Below are 26302 nucleotides of genomic sequence, written 5' to 3' on the forward strand. Positions count from 1 at the left end.
TAAAACCACTCTTTTTACCCATGCAGCGGAAAACATTTCAATTAATAAATGCAAAGAACAAGAAAGGTTGACTGATTTGAAGGAAATATTCATCTACGCTCCGAGAAGGCTCCACCACACACGATTTGTAAGACACAAAGGACATCCTTCAGGCGCCTGAATTCTTCTCCGTCCCCCAGAACCAGCATTACTCTCTCTTGGCCTCGTGCTAATGAGCTAGGTGTCCTTTCCTTAGATTATCTAAATGGTAAATTTACAGACTAATCCATTTTTAGATTAGATTCATCTAAATGATAAATTAATCTAAATGCTAAAGTTAGGGTTTGGGTCATGTTATTCTAGGTTGATTAAATAAAGGTGCCGCCGTAAATCTGCAAAGAAAGTGGGAGTAAGTGTGTGACCCGGTGGGTAGGTGGGTGGGTATGAGATAGGGGGCATCTGTCATGTGCGGGACGCTCGGCATCTAAACCCCCTCTAAGGAGTGCCAATAACCCCCAGGAACAATCTTTCCTGGAGCAGGTAACGCCGCAACAGAGTCAAGAGGATGGAACGTGCCAGAGAACATAGTGCGCAGGCGCGCCCGAAACCTCCGCCAATTTTCTGCGCAGCCCAGACACCTTGCTCCCGCACTGCGCAGGCGCCTAGACTGACCAAGCTTTCCCTCCCCCTTCCAGCTCTCCGAGAGCCAGGAGGACGCCCTCCTGCAGCACTGAGCTCCTGCGCAAGCGCCGCGCCGCATCTCCGCCCCCGGACCAATTGGAAGAGACGGCGCTTGGGCGCTCAGGGCACGACGCCGTGGGTGGGGCCGGGACGTGAGTGCAACGCGCTGGCGTCACAGGGGCGGCTATATAAGTGAATACAGGCACCGCCCCTCCGCCCCAGTCACTGAGCCGCCGCCGAGGACTCAGCAGCCTCCCCCTCGAGCCCCCTCGCTTCCCGACGCTCCGTCCCCCCCGCCCGCCTTCTCCCGCCGCCGCCTTCCGCAGGCCGTTTCCACCGAGGAAAAGGAATCGTATCGTATGTCCGCTATCCAGAACCTCCACTCTTTCGGTAAGCCGCGGGACGGACGGTCCGTGGGGGGAAGGCCCAGGTGGGCGGCGGAGCACTCTCGGCCCGGAGACGGGGCCCGGAAAGCTGCCGAGCGGCCCGGCCCTTCGTGAACTTGAGCAGAGAGAAGCTGTCCGGGTGCGCGGGCAGCGGGGCCGAGGCCTGGGTCCAGGAGTCGGCCCCAGAACGCGACCGGAAGGAGCGGGCGGGAGGTCAGCCTTTGGGCGGGCCTGGTGGCTCGGGTGGCGCATTTACTAATGGCTCCCGGGCCGCCTCGGGCCACACCTGCCCCTCCTGCCACCCTTGCGTCACGTCCGTTACGTCACCGCTGTTGTCACGGCGCCGGGAGGGAGAGGCGGCGCCAGCCCTAAGTGACAAACGCGCACGCCAATGGGGCGGGAAGCTCGGCCCCGCCTCGGGGCTCGGGTTCCGGCCGGTTGCATCAGCCGGGAGGGGCGCTGTCTGCCACCCCCGGCTTCCCTGACACGTGATCGGTGTCCGAGGGCGGGCCCGGGGCAGGAGGCCCAGGCCTTCTCCGGGGCTGGGGAAGCCGGCCGTCCCGGATTGACCTGTTCCGGGAGAGTCGAGAAAGGACATACCTGATCTAACTGGCGATTTCAGTATGAGTTTCTGCACCTGGAAAAGATCCAGTGGGAGGGTGGCAGTGGCAACAGAGCTACGACAGCTCCAAACGAGCTTGAACTTTCTTCCCAGACCCCTTTGCTGATGCAAGTAAGGGTGATGATCTGCTTCCTGCTGGCACTGAGGATTATATCCATATAAGAATTCAACAGAGAAACGGCAGGAAGACTCTTACTACTGTCCAAGGGATCGCTGATGATTACGATAAAAAGAAACTAGTGAAGGCGTTTAAGAAGGTGAGTCTTCGATGAGATCGTAGGGAACTCACATTTAACTTGCCCACGTGGCAGTGCTGTGTTGTGTTCTTTCCCAGAGAGGATCGTTGGCGCCTTGGTGCTGTTGCTTGACCTAATTTGCTTTGATTCCCTTGTGCTTGCAGAAATTTGCCTGCAATGGTACTGTAATTGAGCATCCAGAATATGGAGAAGTAATTCAACTACAGGGTGACCAGCGCAAGAACATATGCCAGTTCCTGGTAGAGGTAAGTTCAGTCGCTTTTTGATAATCCGTTTGTGCTCTGCCCTGGCTAATCTCAGATCCTGGCTGGTCTATTTCTGCTGGGGATATAGAAGCTCCTTTTGTACGACTGTGCAGAAGAGTTGTTTGGAGGGATATAGACAAAGGTATTTCCAAAAACAGAAGGTACTTGTTTGCCTTAAGTTTACTGTTTGCATGGATCTACTTTAAAGATGCAAATTTAAATTGCACACAAATACTGAAATAAGATATCTAGTTGGCTGTTCCTAAGTGTTAGAATCTTGCTGCATTGGTTCTTAACTGCGTACCCTGAACTGAAAACCGTTGTGCTCGTGGTGGTGAGGTGTGCACTTGGCTCTTGGACTTGCCCGGTGTAGAAGCAGGAACACAGAATTGTCAGCATCAGAAATACAGGCTTTAACTCTCTCTGTCCCCTCTTTAAAACTTTGCCCTTTTTTTCTTTGCAGATTGGACTGGCTAAGGAGGACCAGCTGAAGGTTCATGGGTTTTAAGTGCTTTTGGCTCATTGAAGCTTAAGTGAGGATTTCCTTGCAATGAGTAGAATTTCCCTTCTGTCCCTTGTCACAAGTTTAAAAACCTCACAGCTTGTATAATGTAACCATTTGGGGTCTGCTTTTAACTTGGACTAGTGTAACTCCTTCATGCAATAAACTGAAAAGAGCCATGCTGTCTAGTCTTGAAGTCCCTCATTTAAACAGAGGTCAAGCAGTGGGCGCCTGGCAGTGTCCAGCCTGAAACAAAGCAATAATGTGATGTTTCGGCCAAGCCCAGAGCCCCAAGATCACAGACGGCTATGTCTGGCCAGAAGCTCCTCGGCTCTCCCTCTACAGAGTTCCCTGCCCTGAGAGAATGTCACCACCTGAGCAGCCCTTGGTGAAGCTGAGAGGAGAGGATGGGGTAAGGCAGCAACGGCAGCTGCACCACTAGGCGGGAGCCTTTGGTAGTCGAAGAGTGATGCCCTGGTGTCTCCAGCCTGCCCGGGTGCACAGAGCTTACAGTGGCCCCCTTCCCTCTAATGAGGTGATAGGACATCTGGCTTGCCAGCAAGGTCTTTTTGACCAGACATATCCTAGCTAATTGATGTCCAAACACCAGAATGTGAGGCCACCCTTCTAGCAGAGTTAAACTTTTGACAAGGGAACAAATCTCAAACTGATGTGTGTCAGTCACGTAGCCAGCTGTAGAACTTGCGGCTTGACTAGCAGCAGCTGCCCAATGCCATGTGAAGTAACAAACTGGTCGTTGGTTTTTTCCTTCCCTTCAGTTTTAATGTTATGTAATGTATTTAAACCCTTATTTAAATAAAACTTGGTTTTCAGAAACACCTGATTTGCAGATTCTATTTTTTTGTATAGCCGATCTTGTATGTGAAGAAACTGCAGAAATGGGCAGTGGCTGTTACGTCTACACCCGTAGCTTCTCAACTGGGGCCTGAATCTCTTGGCCAAGAAAACCTAGTGAGCTTGTCCCTTCCAAGTGCCCCATGGGTCAGCTGATTTGCGAGCATTTAGCCAGGGGTACACGATCCCATTAATCTGTCCTGAAAGACGGTGCTGCGTGGCTGATGGATGCTTGGCCAGTAGTCTGAGTGATCAGTGGTTACTGGGCTGTCACTGCTCTCAGTGGTTGTCGAGGAACTTGCCTTGTGAGGTGACAGAGCGGGTTGATTGGAAATCCCTGAGTTCCCTCAGTAAAGGGGCCATGGCTTAAAGCTGTAACAAAAGGGCAAACGTGGTGTGGGATTTGATCTAATCCACAAAGCCCTGGAAGAGATGCACAAGCGTGTACTTCTAGGGAATAGGTTTGCAGTATTAAAAAGTTCAGTGACTAAAGTGTTTGAGATGAAATTGAACGTTGGGAGGCCACCCCTTCACAAAGGATGATGAGTAGTAAGTATATAGAGGTCTATTCTTGGGGCCGTTGATTCTGTTACATAATAGAATTCTTCCAGCATGTGGATCACGAGAACTGGTACTAATTTCAGGTACAGAAATAAAGGCTTCAAACCGCTGAGAATGGTCATGAGGAATCAGCCCTTTTCGTGTTTGTTGCCAGCCCCTGTCTTGTAGATAAAGGCCAACCTGGAACCGGCTGAGGTGTGGGGGAGGGTGGGTGAAAGGCTGAGCCACCGGCATGTGCTCTGGAAATAGAAGATGATTCTAACCCCGGAGGTGGAAGCTTTATTAAGATAAGGTCCTACAAAACTGATCTAGTAAAAGGAAGAATTTACCACTTGACTCCAGACATAATCTTCAAACGTGTGGGTGATACTTTGAAATCAGTAAGATTTGACTGTAGACAAGAGTGCTTTTCTTGAGGCACTTGTAGAAGCAACCCTGGAGGCTGTCCCCACAGAAAACCACAAGCAGACGGTGGGAGGAAACAATCACAGGCTGTAGGTTGATGTGCAGGTCCTGTGCTGTGCTGTAGCTCAGCTTAACATCTTTTGCGCCTTTTAAGGACCTCCAATTTCCAGAAGGATTATTCCAAGTTAAAGTAGCAACATCAGTATTAAAATCAGCTGTCTGGAACCAAGCAAAACCAATTACCTGTGAACTAGGAGGTTTGTCGACACTGTAGTGCAGTTGATGTGACTTGGGTGTACCTCAGGGCTGAAATTAAGCGTAGTTCTCTCCACTTGATGATTGAGAAAACAGATGTGGAATTTGCAAGGCTGGTAAGTGGTGGAACCTCATCTGGAACCCGGGACTCTCTGCTCTTCCGTCGGATGACGACATTCACAATCTTAGTAGCTCATTTGACAGATTGGTTGGTACGCGCAGTGCATCGTGGGGAATCAGCGCACAAAGGCGAGTCAAGCAGACACCCTGTGCTTGGGAAGCTGACAGCCTGAGAGGGCTGTCAAGACCAGCACAGAGCCTTGACGCGAGGCAGAAAGGGGCAATGCCACCACTGGTGTGGCCGAAGAGCCACAGGATCTCTGAGGATTGGGAAATCTTCCCCACCCTCATCTGTGCCAGGGAAGGCTTCATAAGGGAGGTGCCACTGAAGTGGGGCATTCCAGGTAACGTGGAACAGGAGTCAAGACCTAGAGGTGGAAGCACCCAGTGTGTATGAGGAATCTAAGCTGGGACCGTTTGGCTGGAACAAAGGGCCTGCATAGAGCAGAAAAATACAGTTCTGTTTCTCACTGTGTGCCAGGCGTGTGCCAAGGGCTTCAGGTGTACATCGACTCATTGATTTAGCAGTAGGGCCTCAGTCCCATGGTGACACTGAGACTCAGAGAGGTAACATAACTTAGCAAGTAGGTGGAGAGAAGGGAGTAGAGGAAAGTGAGGGCTGGAAGGTTGGTGTGAGATGAGAGCAGGCTAAGACCTTTAGATGTTTCTGTACAAAAGCATCTCTGACAAATGTCTCGCGGCTCTCTGCTCCCTCGTTCCTCTCCCCGACCTCCAGTCTCTTCTGTCTATGTCCTCATTCCCCTCTCTGTCCAACATTCACCCCTTCCCTCTTCTCCCGTTACCTCCCGTGTCTCCCCTCAGTCTGCCTGCCCCACCCCAGGCCTCAGCAGCCCTCCTGCCCCGGTGCCCACCCTCTGCAATAGGGACAAGCAGGGACAAACCGAAAATTCCTTACAATGGTGCTGTGAAGACAAAATGTGAACTGGTCAGCTAAAACTGAGCAGCAATCTACAAAAACTAAAGCCTATTCTAATTTTACCTAGAAATAGGTCAAAGAAACAGTATCTTCGGGAGCCACACATTCCATTCGGTAGCTCGACTTGACCCCTGTCCTTGTTTACAAGCCGGAGTGGTGCCCTCTTGTGGCGTCAGTGTCGAAACACAGGTCACTCTTCACAAGAGCGAAATTAAGAGCTCCTTGACTAGTTTTTAACTTTTCAGGAGATACACATTATTTCAAAATTAACACAAAATCTGAGGCTTTGGTAATTTCTTCTCTTGCGCTCTCTTAAATCTTTCTAATTCAAATATTCATAAAATGCACTGTTCTTGGGGAGCTTGTTAAAAATTCCAGTTCTAGGCCCCACCCAGGACAGTCTGGCTCTCCTGGGTGTTAGCTGAACAATGCCCAGGTCCCACCCACTTCCCAAGGGCCTTCAAAAATGTCTACGAACTGAAAAGAAACGTATCTTCTCCAAAATTTGACCAAAAATCTGCAAAATCAGAATGAATAACGGGGACGCTTACAACAGGGAACATTGGCAGTAGCTGCAGCACAATTCTTACATAACTATATGGAAACGTAATAAGCGTTTTAGAGAAAGAACAATATTGACTATTTTTTTTTAAAGATTTTATTATTTCCTTTTTTCTCCCCAACACCCCCGGTACATAGTTGTACACTCTTCGCTGTGGATTCTTCTAGTTGTGGCATGTGGGACGCCGCCTCAGCGTGGTTTGATGAGCAGTGCCATGTTCGCGCCCAGGATTCGAACCAACGAAACACTGGGCCGCCTGCAGCGGAGCGCGCAAACTTAACCACTCGGCCACGGGGCCAGCCCCAATATTGACTATTTTTAACAAAACTTAGATTTGTAAAATTTATCAACATCTTTTCAAAAATATTATGGAAAATACATAGTTGTTTGGCCCGTGGGTGCATTTTCTTCGTCTGGTACGAGATGTGACCGAGGCTCCAAGGGTCGAGTGCCCAGCCTACAAACTCCAGGGAATGGCCTGCCTTCAGGCAGAGATTCTGATCTGGAAGCTCTGAGGTGGGGCCCAGGAACCGGCCTTTTTAACCAGCATCAGCCAATTCCTCTGGGAGAGCCACAAACCACACCTGTGGAAACACTACTGTGGCTAATGGGGAGCTATCCCGGAAACTTGAGCAGGAGAGAAGCATCATCGAGCTAAAATTCCAGGAAAGTAATCAGGAGTATTATATTTAAGATGGTTTGACAAGGGGGCAGCCGAGGGTCAGAACTTGGTTACCAGCATCTGAGAAACCAACCCCTGAGAGTGAAATATCGTGTGTAATGTACGTGGGTGCATTTTCTTGGGAGACTGTCCATAGCAATAATCAGATTCTTAAAAGAGCCAACGACCCAAAACAGTTAAGAGTCACTGGTCCGTGGTTTCCTTCCGTGGCTTCCAGAGCCCCAGGGATTAACCAAGGTTTTCCAGGCACGTCATTGCAAGCAGTAACGGTGCATATTTCAATATCGATTTTTAAAATTAATAACTATTTAAAATATTTTTAAATATCTCCAAAACGGGGTGTGAGTCAGGCAGGAGCCATGCCTGACTCACTCGCTCCACAGCCACTGTCGCCAGCCGCCGTGCAGCTGCAGCAATCCGGGTCATTGCACAGTTTAAATTGTCTTTAATCTTAGTCCTTTATGGTTAATTTATATCCAGAAAGGACAATTGGTTAAAAACAGGAAGCACAGGGAACACAGAGGGTGAAAAATGTTAATATGGCAGTTAAAACATAAACACGACAGTCACTCTGTGTGTGTGTCAAGCCATTGATTCTCACTCCATTTCTGTGAGGCTGCGGGAAACAGGCGCAAGCCAGTGCTGAGATGTGGCTCGCCTGGTTCCGCGGTCCACCGTGGAGACAGAACTAAAGACTCGCTGCTCAGCATCGCCAGGGAGCTTGTTGGACGGGCAGAGCTTCCAGCCCCACCCCAAACCTACTAAATCAATCTTCACTTTAACAATCTTCATTTAACACAATTGGAGAAGCACTGGGTTGGACCATAAAATTAGCAGACCTCATAGTGTGATCTGCGAGCTGGTTAAAAAAAGACAGTAGCATTATGACTTTTAATGTTTTATAAGTACGTTTTCCATTTCAGTTTGAGATCTGCCCTGAAATGAACAAAAACAGGCTGTTGGAGTACGGAGGGCAACAGTTGTGAGCTGAATACGGACTGAGTAGGATTGCACCGGCTGAGAGGGGCAGAAACCTGGCTGTCCCGGGAATCAGCTGGGGAGCTCTTCAGTGGTACCAAGCCTGGGCTCAGTCCTCACATCCCCAGGCCAAAACCATTGGGGGTGGCCCTCGGGTGATGCTGACCTACCCATTCACCCCCGCGGAGCCCCACTAGACCTGCAGGTCCTGTTCATCCAATTAAGAGGTCTCCGAGGTGTCAAAAACCATGTTGAAGGAGAAAATATAGGGAGGGCTAGATCTAATTTGGCTTTTCATTCACTGGGACCAAAGAGAGCCTACATCTCTCACGTGCTGTTTGCAGTGGGCTTGTGTGTGAGTAGCCTGGAACTCTCTTGTATCACCCTCTGGGAGAAATAATACAAAAGTATAACAAATGTAAGGGGATCTTAAGGAACTTTAGTTTGCAGGGGGTTTTCGTTTGCTTTTTGGTGCAGAAGATTGGCCCTGAGCTAACATCTGTTGCGAGTCTTCCTTTATTTTGCATGTGGGCTGCTGCCACAGCGTGGCTTGATAAGTTGTGTGTAGCTCCATACCCGGGGTCCAAACCCACAAACCCCCTAAAACCCCAGGCTGCCAAAGCAGGGCACACAAACTTAACTACAGCACCCAGGAGGCCAGCCCTAACTTTAGTTTTTTTAAAAATACATAATGAAATTTAAATCTGCATTTTAATATATATTCTTGTAACCAAACGTGATACAGTATCACTTTTTAATTTGTCGGAAGTCATGCTTTTTCTTCTAATTAAATATAAAAAGTATTGTGTTGCTTTTCTAATGGGGAAAGTCAATAATTATCTTTTTTTTTAAAGATTGGCGCCTGAGCTGTTGCCAATCTTCTTTTTCTTTTTTCTTTCTCCCCAAAGCCCCCCAGTACATAGTTGTACATTCTAGTTGTAGGTCCTTGTGGCTCTGCTATGTGGGACACCGCCTCAGCATGGCCTGATGAGCAGTGCCATGTTGGCGCCCAGGATGGGAACCAGCAAAACCCTGGGCTGCTGAAGCAGAGCGCACAAACTTAACCACTTTGCCAGGGGCCGGCCCCCAGAAATTTGTCTTTAAATGGTATGATTATTACAGATTGTTTTTTTTTTTTTTTTTTGAGGAAGGTTAGCCCTGAGCTAACTGCTGCCAATCCTCCTCATTTCGCTGAGGAAGACTAGCCCTGAGCTAACATCCGTGCCCATCTTCCTCTACTTTCTATGTGGGACGCCTACCACAGCGTGGCTTGCCAAGTGGTGCTACATCCGCACCCGAGATCCGAACCGGCGAACCCCAGGGCACCAAGAAGTGGAACGTGCGAACTTAACCACTGCACCACTGGGCCAGCCCCAGATTGTATTTTAAATTAAACCTCAGAGAAGAACCTATCATAATTTGCCAACTTCCAATAAATTACCTTTTACTTAAAATGCCTGGTGTATCCCTGGTATATGTTGCAAATGATCTAAAATTCCCAAGTTGGTCCTCTAGATTCTTAACAGAAGAGAGAAAAGGATTGTTGAGTCCAAAAAAGTTGAGGCTCACTGAGAGAGATCTCAGCTGCTTTGCTGCTGGACGCAGGACAGAAGACATTCATGTGGGCAACTCTATGAGAAGCTGGCCCAGGCTTATGATAGTTCCCAGTGGGCTCAGGCAACCCAGGGTTTCTCACCCTCAGCATTATTGATGTTTGGGGCCAGAGAGGTATTTGTTGGGGAGGAGGGGAGCTGTCCTGTGTATCATAGGATGTTTAGCAGCATCTCTGATCTCTACCCACTAGAGGCCAATAGCACCTCTTCCCTCACCCCCCGGACAACCAGAATTGTCTCCAGACATTGCCAAATGCACCTGGGGGACAAAAACCACACCCCCCTTTTGAGAATCACTGATTTAACCCACCTTTTCCCTCCCAGTCTACCAAATAGGATAACCCTGCTAATTTTAAACTTCTTATAGCATGAACCATGCATTCATTCAGTAAACATTTATTCTGAACGTAGAATGTGCCAGACACCCTTTAAGGCACTGGGATGTAGCACCGAACAGAGATCCCCGCCCATGTGGAGCAAATGTTCCAGTGGAAGAAGACAAACAAAATCAACCTAACATAAATAAGATTCTTGTCCAGACAGTGACTGCTGCGATGGAGAAACAGAGAGCCTCTCCCATCACACACCGAACGTGACCCCTTGCAGCAGGTGAAATAATTAGGTATTTCTACAGTGGTTGGTTTAGCATCTGACTCCCCAGCTGGAGTATAAACGCCATGAGAGAAAAGGTGTGGTTTGAACCCCCACACCTGGCACCATGCCTGCCCCGATTAAGTACTCCATAAATGTGAATGAATGCGTGAATAAATGAATGAACACAGCAAAGAGGTGGCAATGGAGTCTGGACTTGGAAGAGGAGTTGTGGCTGGAGACAGCTTGAGGATCAAGAACACTGAAGGCGTAACCAAAGTCATGACAAAGGGAGGGACCACCAAGGGAGAGGGAAGGAGAGTCTGGACATCGTAGTAGCGTCTACATTTAGAGAGTGGAAGGAATGGAAGGATGAAGCAGGTAGAGAAGTACCTAGTAGGGGACCTTATCAGAGAAGCCCAGAGGGCTGGCCAACAGTGCCAACTGCTGCAGGAAACTATGGTGGGAAACTAAGAGAGATCCAGCGCCATTGGGTTGATGACCTTAAGGAGGGTCAGAAGCCCCACCCGGAGCAGTGAGCTGGGGATGAAGAGATGGAGGCTTGGGTGCACCCTGCTCTTCCTTAAAAAACATTTTATTTGACTAGGAAAATAATATACATTCACTGAAAAGAAATGGGAAAATAGCAAAATGTAGGAAAAAAGAAAATAGAAATCACCATAATCCACTATGTGAGAATTTCCCTGTGTCCTTAATTGTTCTTTGTAAACACCATTTTTAATGGCTGAATGATAGTCCGTCATTAAATCCTCTGGCCTTTAATCTTTATTAGAGGTAATTCTTTGATGACTCCTTCAATTTCTTCTTTAATTTTGAACTATTTGAGTTTTCTTCTTGATTTTGTAAATGTGTATTTTTCCCTTTTATTGAGAAAATTGTCCCTTTTATTGAGATGATCATGTTTATTAGCATAAAATAATGCATAGTATTTCTTATAATTTTAAAAATCTCTCTTTGTTAATTAAATCCTCTTTCTCACGTCTAACCACATGGGATTTCTGTTTTTTGAACAATTGGTCTTGCTAATGTTTCTCTGTTTTATTGATTTTTCAAAAAAAAATCCATTCTCAGTCTTAACAACCCTATCATTTTTTTTGTTTTTCTCAATCATTGCTTTCCACTTTTTATCATTTTTCTTTCCGCCCTCATTCCTTGGTTGACTTTGCAGTTCTTTTTCTAACTTCTTGAGTTTGAAGATTCACACGTTTATATTAATTCCTTAATGCTTTAACGCTCTAAATTGGATTTGGCCCCATCTCTTAGAATTCTCATGGCTATAATTTTCGAAGTACCCTATGGTTTTCATTTCCTTTTTAAGGGCTGTTTGAGAGAGTAGCTTTAAGTTTTGGATAATCGATGAGGAGAGAGAAGTTCTTATTTCTTAAGGTAATCTGTGTGCTGCCAGCTCTTTGAGCAGTTACTCACAAACCTCTTTTTCACTGGAGCTTTCATATGTGAATTTAAATTGGGCCATTTGAAATCACGTTTTAGGGCCCGGCCCCGTGGCCAAGTGGGTCAGTTCGTGCACTCTGCCTCAGTGGCCCAGGGTTTTGCTAGTTCAGATCCTGGGTGCGGACGTGGCACTGCCTGTCAGGCCATGCTGAGGTGGCGTCCCACATGCCACAACTAGAAGGACCCACAACTAAAATATACAACTATGCGCTGGGGGGATTTGGGGAGAAAACACAGAAAAGAATATTTAAAAAGAAAAGAAATCACGTTTTATAAAGGCCTGCTACTCCAAGTGTGATTGCAGACCAACGGCACTGGGCTAACATGGGAACTTGTTAGAAATACAGTCCCAGGGCCCATCTGAGCCGAACCCAATCAGAATCTGCCTCTTCACAAGACCTCCAGGGGACTCTGGTACGCCTGGAAAGTTGCAAAGCTGTTATAAAACACACTAATAAAACCTCACTCTACACATTACGTTTGAAATAACACAAATTCCCCCAAATTACAAATTGTCAGGAATCATCATATTTCAGTCTACTGATTTTCGACAAGGGTACCCAGACAATTCAATGGGGACAAATAGTCTTTTCAACAAATGATACTGGGACAAGGGGATATCCACATGCGAAAAAGTGAAGATGGACCCATACTTTCCACTGGATACAAAAATTAACTCAAAGCGGATCGTAGACCTAAATAAAAGAGCTAAAAATACAGAACTCTTTTTGTGTGTGTGAGGAAGATTAGCCCTGAGCTAACTTCTGTGCCAATCTTCCTCTATTTTGTATGTGGGATGCCACCACAGCATAGCTGATGAGCAGGGTAGGTCTGCACCCGGGATCCAGACCCGTGAACCCTAGCTGCCTAAGTGCAGTACAATGAACTTTAATCACTCAGCCACGGGGCCAGCCCCTAAAAATATAGAACTCGTTTTTTTTTTTTTTTGAGGAAGATTAGCCCTGAGCTAATGTCTGCAGCCAATCCTCCTCTTTTTGCTGCTTGGTCCTGAGCTAACATTCATGCCCATCTTCCTCCACTTCACGTGTAGGACGTCTGCCACAGCATGTCTTGCCAAGTGATGCCATGTCCTCATCCGGGACTCGAACCAGCAAACCCCGGGCCACCGAGAAGCAGAACGTGTGAACTTAACTGCTGTGCCACCGGGCCGGCCCCTAAAACTATAGAACTCTTAAAAGAAAATAAAAGAATTAATCTTTATGACTTTCAATTAGGCAAAGTCTTCTTAGTTAGATAAGACACCAAAATTGCAAGTGACAAAAGAAAAATGGATGAATCAGACTTTATCAAATTTTAAAACTTTCATTTCAAAGGATGCTATCAAGAAAGTGATACTCAATAATAAAACTCAATAATAAAAAGGGAACACAATTGAAAAATGGGCAGGGGGTCTAAAGAGACATTTTTCCAAAGAAGACCTGCAAATGGCCAATAACCATATGAAAAGATGCTCAACATCGTTAGCCATCAGGGAAACGCAAATCAAAACCACAGTGAGGGGCCGGCCCTGTGGCCAAGTGGTTAAGTTTGCTTGCTCTGCTTCGGCGGCCCAGGGTTTCACTGGTTCGGATCCTGGGCGCAGACATGGCACCACCCGTCAGGCCATGCTGAGGCGACGTCCCACATGCCACAACTAGAAGGACCCACAACTAAAAATATACAACTATGTATCAGTGGGCTTTCGGGAGAAAAAGGGAAAATAAAATCTTAAAAAAAAAAACCCACAGTGAGATGCCGCTTCACACCCGCTGGGATGACTGTAGTCAAAAAGACAGACGATAATGTTTGGTGGAGGATGTGGAGAAGTGGGAACCCTCATACATTGCTGGTAGAAATGTAAAATGGTGCAGCCGCGGAGGAAAACAGTCCAGCAGTTCCTCAAAAAGTTAAACACAGGGTTTAACATAGAGAAGTGAACATATGAAGAGAGTTAAACATAGAGAAGTGAAGACATATGTTCAGGCAATGACTTGTACATAAATGTTCATAGCAGCATCGTTCATAACAACCAGAGTGGAAACAACCCAAATGTCCATCAACTGATAAATGAATAAATAAAATATAGTATATATGGGGCTGGCCCGGTGGTGCATCGGTTAAGTGCACACGTTCCGCTTGAGCAGCCCAGGGTTCACTGGTTCGGCTCCCGGGTGAGGACATGGCACCACTTGTCAAGCCATGCTGTGGTAGGCGTCCCACATATAAAGTAGAGAAATATGGGCATGGATGTTAGCTCAGGGCCAGTCTTCCTCAGCAAAAAGAGGTGGATTGGCAGCAGATGTTAGCTCAGGGCTAATCTTCCTCAAAAAAAAAAAAATGTAGCATATCTATACAATGGAATATTTATTCAGCAAAAAATGGAGCAAAGTACTGTTACGTGCTTCAACATGAATGAATCTTGAAAACATTACACCAGGTGAAAGAAATCAGACACAGAACGCTACATATTGTATGATCCTGTTTATATGACATGTCCAGAATAGGCAAATCCATAGAGACAGAGAGTAGACTAGTGGTTGCCAGGAGCTGAGAGGAACGAGGAGTGACTGCAGACGGGTATGAGGTTTCCTTTTGGGATGACAAAAATGTTCTGGAATTAGATAATGGTAATGGTTGTGCAACTTTGTGAAGATACCAAAAGCCACTGGACTGTATACTTTAAAAGAGTGAATGGTGTGATACGTGAACTATATCTCAATAAACCGGTTAGATGTATATGTATACTTTTTTAATTACATCATTTCAAAGCTGGCTGGGTGGGCAAATTATGGGCAGGGTTTTTGCCCTTGCCGCATGGCAGCACCACTTTGGCCGGTGAATGAAAATGTCCTCTACCCTCTGCCAGGGAGAGTTTGGAATTAGGTGGGTTTATAAATGCAGAACTGCAGGAAAGCCTAAAGAAATGTGCTGCCCCTTCTCCCTTCCCTGAAATAGCTTTTTACAACAGTCAAGTGAGGTCAGCCACCAGAACCCCCCATTTCTCCCTGCCCCCACTGCCTGTCACTCCCACCAACCCCAGTCACTGGCTCGATAGACAGAGTGAAGGGAAGAGAAGATCTCTGTAGAGGAAGCAGAAATGCAGCAAGGAAAGACTGTTTTAATGTTCATAGAGTCCAACTGCCTAGGTTCCAGTCTCAGCTATGTGTCCAGTGAGCTGTGTCCTGGGCAAATCGCTGGGTTGAGTGTGGTATTTGATTTTACCTGACTTACAAGCCGATAAGTTATCCTAATACTGTTTCACCAATGCTGGCAGAAGACACAAGACTCCCGGGTCAGAGACAAAGAACTTTACTACTCACAACCCAACTAGCAGCATGATTTACATCAGTTCCCCTTGCCCCTGAGTTCCTTGGTGGTGACACAATATGGACCCACATGGATGCTATGTGGGCAGTAGTTGCTCGCAGATGAGGAACACTGAGCTTGGGGAATCTACTGCTCTTACAGCCAGTAGTAGCAAGCCTGCACTTTGTCCCATAGGGAGATATTACCTCATCCTTCAAGATTACTCACTTCAAACCCAACCCTGAGAAATGGCCGGGAGAAAGAGTGGTCATGACCTTGCATTTCTGGCAAACTCAGCAAGAACATTCAGGGATGAGCAAGGCCTGTGGTGGATTGCTTCATTGTTTCTCCCCAAAATCACCAACCTCTCTGTGCCTTAGTTTCCTTGGCTAAAGACTAGGGCCCATAGTGTTACCCTCCTCATGGGGTTGTGGTGAGGATTAGCAGACGTAATGCATGTAAAGTGCTTAGCAGGGGGACCTGCCCATGGAAGGGCCCCCTAAATTTTAATCAGTGTTATTCTGGTAAGGGGAGGTGAAAATGTTTTATAAACATCAGGCTTGCAGGTAGGAGAGCTTCAAGGTCCAGGGGGAAGGAGAAGTGTTCCCTGCCTACCTCCCCTCCCAACCATCCAGGGCACCTTAAGCTCATATCATACTCTCTCCCCTCCCAGAGAAAAGGAATGAAGACCCTGGTGACCAACATTGTGTCCCCAGAGTCAGCACAGTGCCTGACACAACGTGGGCACTTAGGAAATTTTTTGTTGAATAAATAGATGAATGAACGAATGAAAAAGTGAAGGCACATGGTCTCTAAGGAGGCAAGAGGGCTCTGCAATGAAGGGCCCTGGTGGAGAGGCTGACCTTGAACAGGGCTCCGCACCCTCCAGTATTGGGGGAAAGGAGAAAAGGACGGAAGGTGGACTCAGACAACCGTGGTCATGGCGGGCAAAAGGGGGCTGACGTCAGATGACGCTAGGAGGGAGGGGAGAGATGAGTCACAAGGTTGCCAGGCAACAACGCAGCTGCAGAACACTAATCTGTAATTGAATCAACTGGTCACTTTCAGGAACTTTCCCGTTTGCAGGGAGAGGGAGACGGAGACAGGAGCTGAGGAAGGGGTGGCGGCGTCCTCTCCAGGAACGGGGGACCAGCCTGGCCGGTTCTGAAGCAGGACAGGGGCAGCTGTCTAGGTGCTGCACACGTACCTGAAATGACAAACTGTGAAGCCAGGCTGGGGAGGGAGGACCATGAGACCAGGAAGGGTGGGGAGGTTGTGGGGACTCGGGCAGGGGGAGGAACCAGAGGCTACCATGAACGTAGATTCAGCGGGAGCTGGGCTTCTGCAGAGAGGGTGGGACACGAGGCTGTGGGCGAGGAGAGGCAGCAGTACAGTGAGTCCAAGAAATCCGACCAGGTTCACAGCTCAGCTCCCTCCTGGTCTACCTGCGGGCCTGGAGCAAGCAACTTAGGCGGGCTGGCCCTCCCCTCCTCACCTCTGAGCTGCGCCTGCGTACAGACTGCTCTCACATAGCCACTTTCAGGATTATTTTCCCACTTAAAACCACTATCAGATATTGCTACACAAAATAGTTTCTAATGTTTTATTATAAAAATGTTCAAACACACAGAAAAGTTGAATTTTAACGTGAACACTCATATGCCCAGCACTAGATTCTGTAATTTACATTTTATTGTTCTCAACCTCATATCTATCCATCCGTCTGTCTTATTTTTCATGCATTTCAAAATAAATTCACAGTACAGTTTGCCCTAAACAATTCCTTAACTAGAGTTCAACATTTGTTACAGTTCTTTTCTTTTTGAGTAAAATTTACATACAATGGAATTCGTAAGGCTAAGTGTGCACTCTGTGGGTTTTGACAAAAGTGTGCATGTAATGGATTTTGACGGTCTGCAAACAGGGTTCTGGGCTTGATTTTGAGTATTAAGCGAGATAATATGCCCTGGGAGGGCTCATTCAACAGTGCACAGGGTTATTGTTAAGATATGGGAGGGGACACCGTCCCAAGGAGGGAGGCCAGGATGTGACCAGGGCTGTGGGAAGCAGAAGGTAGGTGGACATGAGGAGCTAGTGTGAGGCCTGCACGAAGGAGGGGGCATTACCCTGTAGGGGAGGCCTCCAGGGACTATTGCAGGGATGAGTAGAGAGGAAAATAATCCAGGAAAGGGGCAGAATATCCTGGAAGTCAGCGGGATGCAGTAGCACGATGAAGTGCGGGTAAGACTGTGGTAAGGAAAATACCGAAAATAATAGCAGACTTTCACTTAGAATTTACCATGTTTCAGAGACCAGGTGAATGCTGCAGGTGTCTCATTTAACCCTTACCAGGACCCTCCGGTAAGTACCAGTATCATCCTGAAGTCTGTGACTTGCCTTAGGTGGCACATACAGTTAGGAAGTGCCAAAGCTCGGGTTCGAGCCCAGGATTGCAAAGCCTCCTGTCTTGTCCTGCACACAGACTCCAGTGATGCCTGGGTCTCGCTCCCCAGCTTCTGATTCCAGGGGACCTGGGTGTGACTTGGGCACAGGGGCCGGTTAGAGCTCCCCTGGTGACCCTAACTGCTCCAAAGGTACAGGTGGACTTCAGATGAGAAGGTGAGAGAGGAGGGCCTGGGAGAGCAGGCAGAGGCTGGAGTCGGGGGGTGCCCTCTGCTCTCTCCTAGACAGCCGGGCTGTCACCTGGCCCCTGAGGTTGGGGGGTGGCCTCGCCAGCTCAGCCTGGGAGCAGCTGTCCTCTGGGTCCTGCTAGCTTATCACTTGGGCAGCAGGTGAAGGCAGAAGTCACAAGCCCGCTCCCCCCTCCCCAGCCCCCTGCCCTGGGGGGGATGACCACTGGATACCCATACTGACTGGAACACCTCCCAGGTGTCACTGTTTGTCCCCGCACCTTCACTCCCTCCAAGGCCCAGTTGCCTGGGGCAGGGTGATTGAGTCCTTATCAGCTTCTCCCTTTTCCGCTATCAATAACCAATTAGGAAGCCAGCGTTTGCAGCTCTTCAGTGGCGAAGTTTCCCAAGGCTGGCCTGGCAGGCAGGAGTGTGGTCAGGCGTGCAGAGTCGCCCCTGGGGAGTCTCCTCCCAGGGAACATTGTCCCCTTCACATCGTATTTTTTGTGTCCTCCACAGAGTCTGAACTCCATCAACGCAATGAGAGGGCCGATCACATTCACCTCCTATCCCCAGGGCCTCGTCCAGACCCTGGCTTCAGCAGGTGCTCAATAACTGGGGTGAAAGTGGACTAGACGCACGGCTGAATATCTCAACGAACACCTCTCTAAAAATTGCATTTGAAAAATCCCATGCGGACTCATGCAGGGCCATTCTTACTGACAGAAACCTTCAAAAGGCTGGAAACCCTTGTATTCATTTTCCATTGTCGTAATAAATTACCACAAATTTACAAGCTTAAAACAACACAGATTCATTCTCTCGCAGTTCTGTAGGTCAGAAGTCCAGGTACAGCACGGCTCCCTGGCCGAAATTACCAGGCTGCCTTCCTTTCTGAAGATCCTGGGGCTGAATCACCTCCAAGCTCATCCACGTTGTTGGCCGAATTCAGTTCTTTGCAGTGGCGGGGCCTCAGCCCAGGGCCCCTCTCAGCTCCTTAAGGCCACATGCATTCCTTGGTCTGTCGCTCTCCCCGTCCCATCTTCAAACCAGCGAGGGCAGGTCGAGGCCTCCTCGTTCTTCAAATGTGTGGTTCATCCTTCAGCCACGTCTCTTCTACCTCTGGCTGAAGAATGTTCTCTGCTTTTAAGGGCTCATCTGATTAAATTGGGCCCACTCAGATAATCCAGGATAAGCTCCCCATTTTAAAGTCTATAACCTTAATTATATCTGCAAAGTCCCTTTTGCCGTGTGATGTCACATATTCACAGGTTTCGGAGACTAGGGCACAGACATCTTTGGGGGACTGCTATTCAGCCTACCACACCCCTCCTGGGATCCAGAAGCAGGAGGACAGAGACAAGTTTCAAGCTCAGCTCTCCTTCTTGGTCACGTGAATTCAGACAGGAATTGTGTCGCCTGTCTGAGCCTGTTTCCTCCTCTGTAAGATGGGGACACACTAGCACTTACATCCCAGGCTCATGGAGAAGAGTAGTTGCATTCACACGTACAAAGCGTTTTTGGGTGCCTGGCACCCAGAATTGTCATCGTTGTGGAGATAGTCAGGTCCACGGGGAAGCAGAGGGGCTGGGCCCCAGGGGCTGGGATCTGGTCTTCAACTTGATAGACCCAGAAACTGGACTTTCTGGTCACCCAGCTAGTCAAAGTGTTGCAGCCAGGATCCCACCCCAGCCTCACCAGTTCCAAAGCCCGCTGCACACCATTTGGTGCTGGCCTCTGAGAGGTCCAGCCTCCATAGGCTCCTCTTCCAACGGCAGCTCAGGGCAGGTGTCCCTCTGGGTCACGGCCAGCAGGGGGGAAAACCTTGGGTTCACAGACGATGGTTTTTAGGGAATTACCCTCCTTAATCCTTGGAGGAGGAGAAGCTCCCCATGTGTGCGAAGCGTGTGCACAGACCTTGTCACATTTCCCCTTCACTGCAGCCCTACGAGGTAGGAATAAATGATTCCCATTTCACAGAGGAGGCTAACTGAGGCCCAGAGAGGCCAAGGGGAGAAGGTGCAAACACAGTATGTACCTGCGAAGTTCTGGGCCCGGGCACAGCGCTCTGTGGACACCACATTCACAGGACTCCTCCCCAAGTTGTTTTCCTCATTTCCCGGAGGAGAAAAGAGCTCAGAGATGGCGAGAGATCTGCCCAAATCTCAACAGCTCCAAAGGGCAGCGCCGGAAACCTTCCGTTTTCCACCGGACAAGGTTCCCCATGAGGAGAACACGCAGTCCCTGTGGTTGTGTTCTCCTTGGGGCAAGGGCTGTCTCTCTCAGCTCTGAACACAGCCCTCCCGCGAGCCCGCCAGCGCCTACAGACAGCGGCGCCCCACCATTGCCTGTTGAATGGAAGTCCGCGCTTCTCTGATGCAGTCGGCCCCCTCGTGCAATCAGCCTGCGGAAGAACAGCTAAGGGGCCAGAAATCAAGTCTTGGGCTCCGGAACAACCAGGGCTCTGCTGAAAGCTTATAATTTCCCGTTACCACGGCAACACGAAAGGCTCTGTCCCCCCAGGATGTGAGCAGAGCTGCTCCCCACCCCGCCCTTCCCCCAAGCCCCCTCCTAGTCCCTTCCATCTCTGAGATCCTGTGATTCAATTAATTATCACCACTGCCTGCGCTGTTTTTACCATTTTCATTTATCCCATCTGCCGAGTCACCGAGTCCTGCTCTGGATTAGAGTGGTTATTCACCAGAACATTCTGCCGCTGGTTGCCATGGACACCTCCCAGGCTGCTTCCCTCATCACCTGTTCATTCTCAGCAACACTGGCTGCGAGGGTGGGTACCACTGCCCCTTCTCCAGGACCCAAGGGGCATCAAAACTCCTCCAGACAGGGAGGGGCTCCGATGACGCAGAAACAAGAGCAGAATCTCTTGTCCTAGCTGAAAAATCAAAAACAGCCTGGAGCTGGTTACATCCATCCAAACGTGGTTGAGGCAGGAATTTACCAAATAAGTCAACAAGCACACCATTTGGTTTTCCGCTACGTCTTGGACAATTCTTTTAGTCTCTTTGCTAACCATTTTACAATGTATTTTTGTGTTGAAAAGTGGTGAACACATTATGCAGATTACTATCTCCCCTTGAGAACAAAATAAGGGAGGCTAGAAGTGCAGGAGCCTCAAGGAATTGGCTCTGGGCAGGAGGTTTGCAAGAGATGGAGGCTGAGGGCAGACCTGGAGAGATGAGGGGTCTGCAAGCTAAAGCCAGCCCAGCACAGAGGGCATAAGGAGCGAGGGACGGTCAGGGTTTTCCAGGTGAGGGGATGTGAAGGGGGTTTAGAGGCAACCAGGATGCAGCCACTAGGCAGAGAGAACGGGGCCATCAGCCCACGGCTCATTGCTCCTGATAACTGCGACACGTCCTGTTTGCAGAGCCCGGCAGAGGGGACAGGGGGTCAATACATCACTCCACATTCACACACTCCCTGCTCTTCAAACATCAATGTGTCATGAAACACGCTTCTCTCAATCTAAGGTCATTTGGTCCATCTGCCTCACTTGCCCCCCAATGGGACGTGGTCCAAGGGATGAGCACCAGGCCTCTGACCCCAAGGACGTGGCGGGGGGCACTGCTCCTGACCCCAGGAGCCTGTCTCCTACCTGCCCTCATACTCAGCGGAAGAAATGCCCCACCTTGCTCCTGTCCCTCACTGCGGAGGTCAGCTCCCCTTCCCTTCCCCCACATCCGGATGACTGGTTGACTCCAAGTGACAGGGCGGGGCAGGGGCGATGGACCTGTGCCCACCCCATTCCTCTCGCTGTGGGCAGCCTGGCCTCATGGGGGAGGAGGGTTCTGGAGGGACCTTGAGAGCTTTATAAGGCAGGGCTGGAGCCCCAAGCAAAGCAGAGAACAGAGAGGCACCAGGCCAGCCGCAGCTTCTCCCACGTCCCAGCTCTGCAGGTGAGGCACCCACGAAGGGGGCAGAGGCTAGGAAGAGGGTTGACAGGACCCCTACCCCGGTCAAGGTACCAGGCTCACACCTCGGTGTCTCCAGGGCTGAGGCCCTCTCTTCAGCCCAAGGTCGGACTAGGCCTCAGCTCTGGGACCCACCCTGGCATTCCCAACCGTTGCCTTCCAGCTGACCTGCTCCTTCACCCAGGGCCCTGCCCTGCCCCTCTTACTCTAGGCTCACTTTAGCCCTGCAAGGTGAGAGGATGAAGGCTATTCTCCCATCTCGCAGGTGAGAAAACCGAGGCCCAGAGGGAGCTGTGACTTACCCAAAGTCATACAAATTATTGAGCAGGGCTGGGACTGGACCCCAGGGCTCCTGGATCCCATCTCAAGCACTTTCTTAGATGAGCACTGTCTAAAAGAACGTGCCACGATGATGGTGATGTTCTCTATCTGCACCGTCCACCACGGTATCCATCAGCCACGTGGGCACTGGAAATGCGGCAAGGCCAGGGAAGAACTTTCACTTTAATTCTTTTAGACGTAAGGAGCCACACGTGGCTGGTGGCCACCATAGCGGACAGCATGGTCTATAGCTCTGATTGCTCAGCTTTGTTTCTTTAGCAGCAAAACTCTTTCTCTCCCAAAAGAAATCTAACTGAGAACCCCACCACGAAAAACAGATCAAGGCAGCGTTTTATTCATACCAGTGTGTTCTGAGAAGGTAAAAATTCTTGTAATTTACTTCTGATAGAGCCAATCAGAACAACGAGGCTAGAAGAAGACAAAGGCGATGAATCCAGAGAACCGAAGTTTAGATTTGAATTTTCGGTTTGTGGGGTTTTACTATTGAAAAGTTCTTTAAATTACAAGACGTAAACATCTAAAGAGCCGCTCACACGGCCTCAAATTCTGCAGGACAGTTTGGAAACCATTGCTCTAGGTTTTAAAATCCTCCGAGAGAAGCAGTTGCTGTAATTGGGGGAAGTAAGGAGGAAAGGCCCAGGCTCGGGAGCCGGGGAGCTGGCAGGAGCTGGAGGAGCTCCCTGGAGGGACAATCCGCAACCCAGCGCAGGACAGCAGACCTGTCAGCAAGGAGGGCCTGGAGGCCGTCCATCCAGGGCCCCGCCTCCGGGTGCCTGGACAGCCCCACCTTTAAGGTCAGCCCCTCTCTCCTTTGCAGACAAGATGCGGCGACTGTGTGTGTATGTGCTGATCTTTGCGCTGGCTCTGGCCGCCTTCTCCGAAGCTTCTTGGAAGCCCTGCTCCCAGCTGCAGGACGCACCCTCAGGTCCAGGGGCCAATAAGGGCCTGGAGCCGCATTGGCCAGACCAGCTGGACAGGCTGGGCCCAGCCTCTCATCACCGAAGGCAGCTGGGGCTCCAGGGTTCCCCACACTTGGTAGCAGGTAAGAGCAGCTGACAGCCACCCCGGCCAGGTTTGGCCTTGGCCTCAGTCTCCAGAGGCCAGGCATCCTTCCTCCATCCTCACCTCCTCCCCCTCCTCTGACCGTCAGACCTGTCCAAGAAGCAAGGGCCATGGCTGGAGAAAGAAGAAGCAGCCTACGGATGGATGGACTTTGGCCGCCGCAGCGCTGAGGAAGGGGATCAAAGTCCTTAGAAAAAGCTTGGGAGCCCAGCCGGCTCCCACCCAGCCCAGCCCTGCCCTGTGAAAAACCAACCAAAATAAACTAGCTTCGGATGGATGACTCTGTGTCAAGTGTCGTGGGGCGTGGGAGGGGAGTTGGTTGGAGGCAAGACTGAAGCAGGGAGGAGAGTTGAGCACCCCTGGGGGCAGGGACCTGGCTAATTCTTCTCGGTGTCCCCAGAGCCTAACACTGAACAAGAATCTACATGGGTGAGTGGGAGAAGAGGTGGTGGGCTTGAAACTGGAGAAAGCTTTCTAAAAGACAAAGCAAATCATGCCACTCCAGCTTTTAACCCTCCAAAGCTTCCCATTGCACTTAGAATAAAACCTAAACTCCTGAGCGAACCCTAAGAGCCATCCTCAGGACAGGTGCCGCCGTGGGTACATTTCTTCCTCCTCTCTCCCCCTCCCCCTTACACAAATGCACCACGTTCTTTCCTGCTCAGAATCTTTGTCTTTGCTGTTCCCTGCACCTGGAATGCTTTTCCCTAGGCAGAAATGTGGCTGGCTTCCTTTTTCTCCTTGAGTTCTTGGTTGAAATGCTGCTTCCTGAGAGACCCGTCCTTTCTGCTCCTCACCCTCCACACACGGACCCCAATACCCTCTAATCACAGCCTAATATTTTCTATAGAGCACATTGCACACTCTGTAGTTGTTTGGTTTGCCAGTTTATTGTTTGCCTCCCTGGTGAGAAGGAAAACTGTAAGAATGGCGACCATGTGTCCCTCTTCCCTGCTGTATCCTCAGGGCCAAGAACAGGAGGTACCCAATAAGTATTTGTCAAATGCACGAGCGAGTGGTGGCTGCAGGCCCTTGCTGTTTCGCCCATGGCCCCTCACCGTCTTTGTGCCTGTAGGCAGCCTCCCACCACAGGCACAGGCTACTCTCCACCTGAGGGCTTTCCGAGGGCAAAGCAGGCTGGGAATGCTGGGGAGTTAGCGCCTCCAGAAGCATCTCTCAGTCAATGACAGACAAGTGACAGGGAATAAATACCCCAGCTCCCTCACCCTTCGGGCAGGGTAACTCTGAGCTATATTCAATCCTGTCTCCCAGAGGTCCCAGCAGGACTGAGCTCATGGCCCATGGCAGAAACCTGCTCGATGACACCCTTTATTGGCTTCCTTCCCTTCCCTGTCTCACGCCCTCATGTTCCCACTGGTGTTTCTTGGGACCACCACCCGAAGAAACTACTAGCACTCAAATCTTTATCTCCGAGCCTGCCTCTGACTCCTTTCCCAGAGGACATAGGAACACGTTAGTGAGGGGACGTAGGCCTTGTTGAGAAGCTCGGCGGTGGTTGTCCTCTGTGGGCCAGAGTTGATGTAGGAGATGCTCCTATGGACCCAGGCTTCCTGGCACCAATGGAGATGATAGGGTTGCAGGACACAGGAGGCCAGGTGGCAGCACTTAACCATCAGAGGCAAGGTGGACATAATGAGGAGCAAGACCAAAACGGCAGCCAGGAGGCCTTGACCAACAGGATTTGCAGCAGTGGCTAATAGACCTTGGGGTTCCTAGACTTGAGATATATGGATGGCCAGTGAGGGTATTGTTTGACTTATGCCATCAGAACAGATCAAAAGCAGATGTGCCAAAGGCTGATGTCGGCTGCCAAAATGGAAAATCAGAATCCCTTGCCTGGTTTGCAAATTTGCATCAGTTCTCAGACTCGGCCATTTATCAGTGTAATTGTACACTGGGAAAAGAGGCAGACCCAGGTATTTCAAAAACTATTGTACACGGAGCCCAAGCTAACACATCAGGCCACTTGTATGGCCTACAAGTTAAGAATGGTTTTTATATTTTAAATGATTACAGGGCTTGCTAGGATTCTTCAGGTTTTGAGATGCTACCATACTTGGAAATACTGCCCTGAGTTTATCAAGTGAGTCAGGAGGCTGCCAGTGGGGCCCAGATCAAGAGAAAACTCTCTGGGCCAGCTCAGTGGCGCAGTGGTTAAGTGCGCACGTTCCACTTTGGCGGCCCAGGGTTTGCCAGTTAAGATCCCAGGTGCGGACATGGCACCGCTCAGCAAGCCATGCTGTAGCAGGTGTCCCACATATAAAGCAGAAGAAGATGGGCACGCATGTTAGCTCAGGGCCAGTCTTCCTCAAAAAAAAAAAAAAAAAAGAGAGAGAGATATAGAAAACTCTCTGACAGGTTCAGGCAGCCCTGCTGATTGGGCCATACAGCCTGGCAGCCCCCACAGTGCTAGAAGTATCCGTGGTGGACAAGGATACCATGTGAAGTCTCTGGTAAGTCCCAATAAGAGAATTCTAGTGCGGACGCTTAGGGCTGGCAAACTTTTCTTAAAGGGCCAGATAGACGATATTTTAGACTTTGCAGGCCAAGAGGAAAAATCAAGGATATTGTGTAGGTATTCAAATAACCATTTAAAGTGTAATCATGTAAAATATAAAAACCATTCTTAACTTGTAGGTCATAGAAAAACTGGCAATGGGCCATATTTGGCCCACAGGTCACAGTTTGCTGAGTCCTGTTCTCAAGCAAGGTCACGCCATCTGCAGAAGAGAATTATTTGCCGTTTTAAAAGCCACTCCTGGCATGCTACTGGGCCCCAGCAGGGAGTGAGCACTTGACCATTGGACAGCAAGTTACTACGTGACCCGAGTTGTCCATCAGGAGCTGCGTATTTTCAGACCCACCATGTCATAAGGTTGGGTGGGCCCAGCAGCAATTCAGTTTAGGATGGAAATGGCACATTTGAGATTGAGCCTGAGGAGGGCCAGAGAACACGAACAGGTTACTCAAACCAGCGCCCCTTGCTCAGCTCGTCCCTGTGGCCTCATTGGAGGTTCCCTATGGACAGCTCATGGAGGAGGAAAAACCAGGTCTGGTTCACAAGTGGGTAGGCTTGACATGTTGGTAAGAACTCAAAATGAGTGCTGCCGAACTACGGCCCACTCAGGGCTGGCCCTGAAAGACGGTGGTGAGAGGCAATCCTCCCAGTGAGCAGAGCTTCAAGCAGTAGACCTGGTTGTGAACTTGGCATGGAGGGAGAAGTGGTCAGGAGGAGGGATATACGCAGCCTTCGGGGCAGTGCAAATGGCTCACCTGATTGGTCAGGGGACTTGTAGGAGGAAGATTAG

General features: G+C 49.4%; 2 protein-coding genes across 2 annotated transcripts; both read left to right on the forward strand.

Annotated features, from left to right (window-relative positions):
• The first annotated feature begins 885 nt into the window (after nucleotides 1-885).
• On the forward strand, nucleotides 886-3511 carry EIF1 (eukaryotic translation initiation factor 1). Its single transcript, XM_046677353.1, has 4 exons — nucleotides 886-1050; nucleotides 1762-1925; nucleotides 2069-2170; nucleotides 2634-3511. The coding sequence occupies exons 1-4, from the start codon at nucleotides 1020-1022 to the stop codon at nucleotides 2676-2678; spliced, it is 342 nt and encodes a 113-aa protein (XP_046533309.1). The 5' UTR covers nucleotides 886-1019; the 3' UTR covers nucleotides 2679-3511.
• A 19222-nt stretch (nucleotides 3512-22733) lies between these two features.
• Nucleotides 22734-23238, forward strand: GAST (gastrin). The gene is made up of 2 exons (XM_046674680.1): nucleotides 22734-22953; nucleotides 23062-23238. The coding sequence occupies exons 1-2, from the start codon at nucleotides 22734-22736 to the stop codon at nucleotides 23163-23165; spliced, it is 324 nt and encodes a 107-aa protein (XP_046530636.1). The 3' UTR covers nucleotides 23166-23238.
• The last annotated feature ends 3064 nt before the right edge of the window (nucleotides 23239-26302 follow it).

Source organism: Equus quagga, chromosome 11, assembly GCF_021613505.1.
Source record: "Equus quagga isolate Etosha38 chromosome 11, UCLA_HA_Equagga_1.0, whole genome shotgun sequence".
NCBI classification, from domain to species: domain Eukaryota; kingdom Metazoa; phylum Chordata; class Mammalia; order Perissodactyla; family Equidae; genus Equus; species Equus quagga.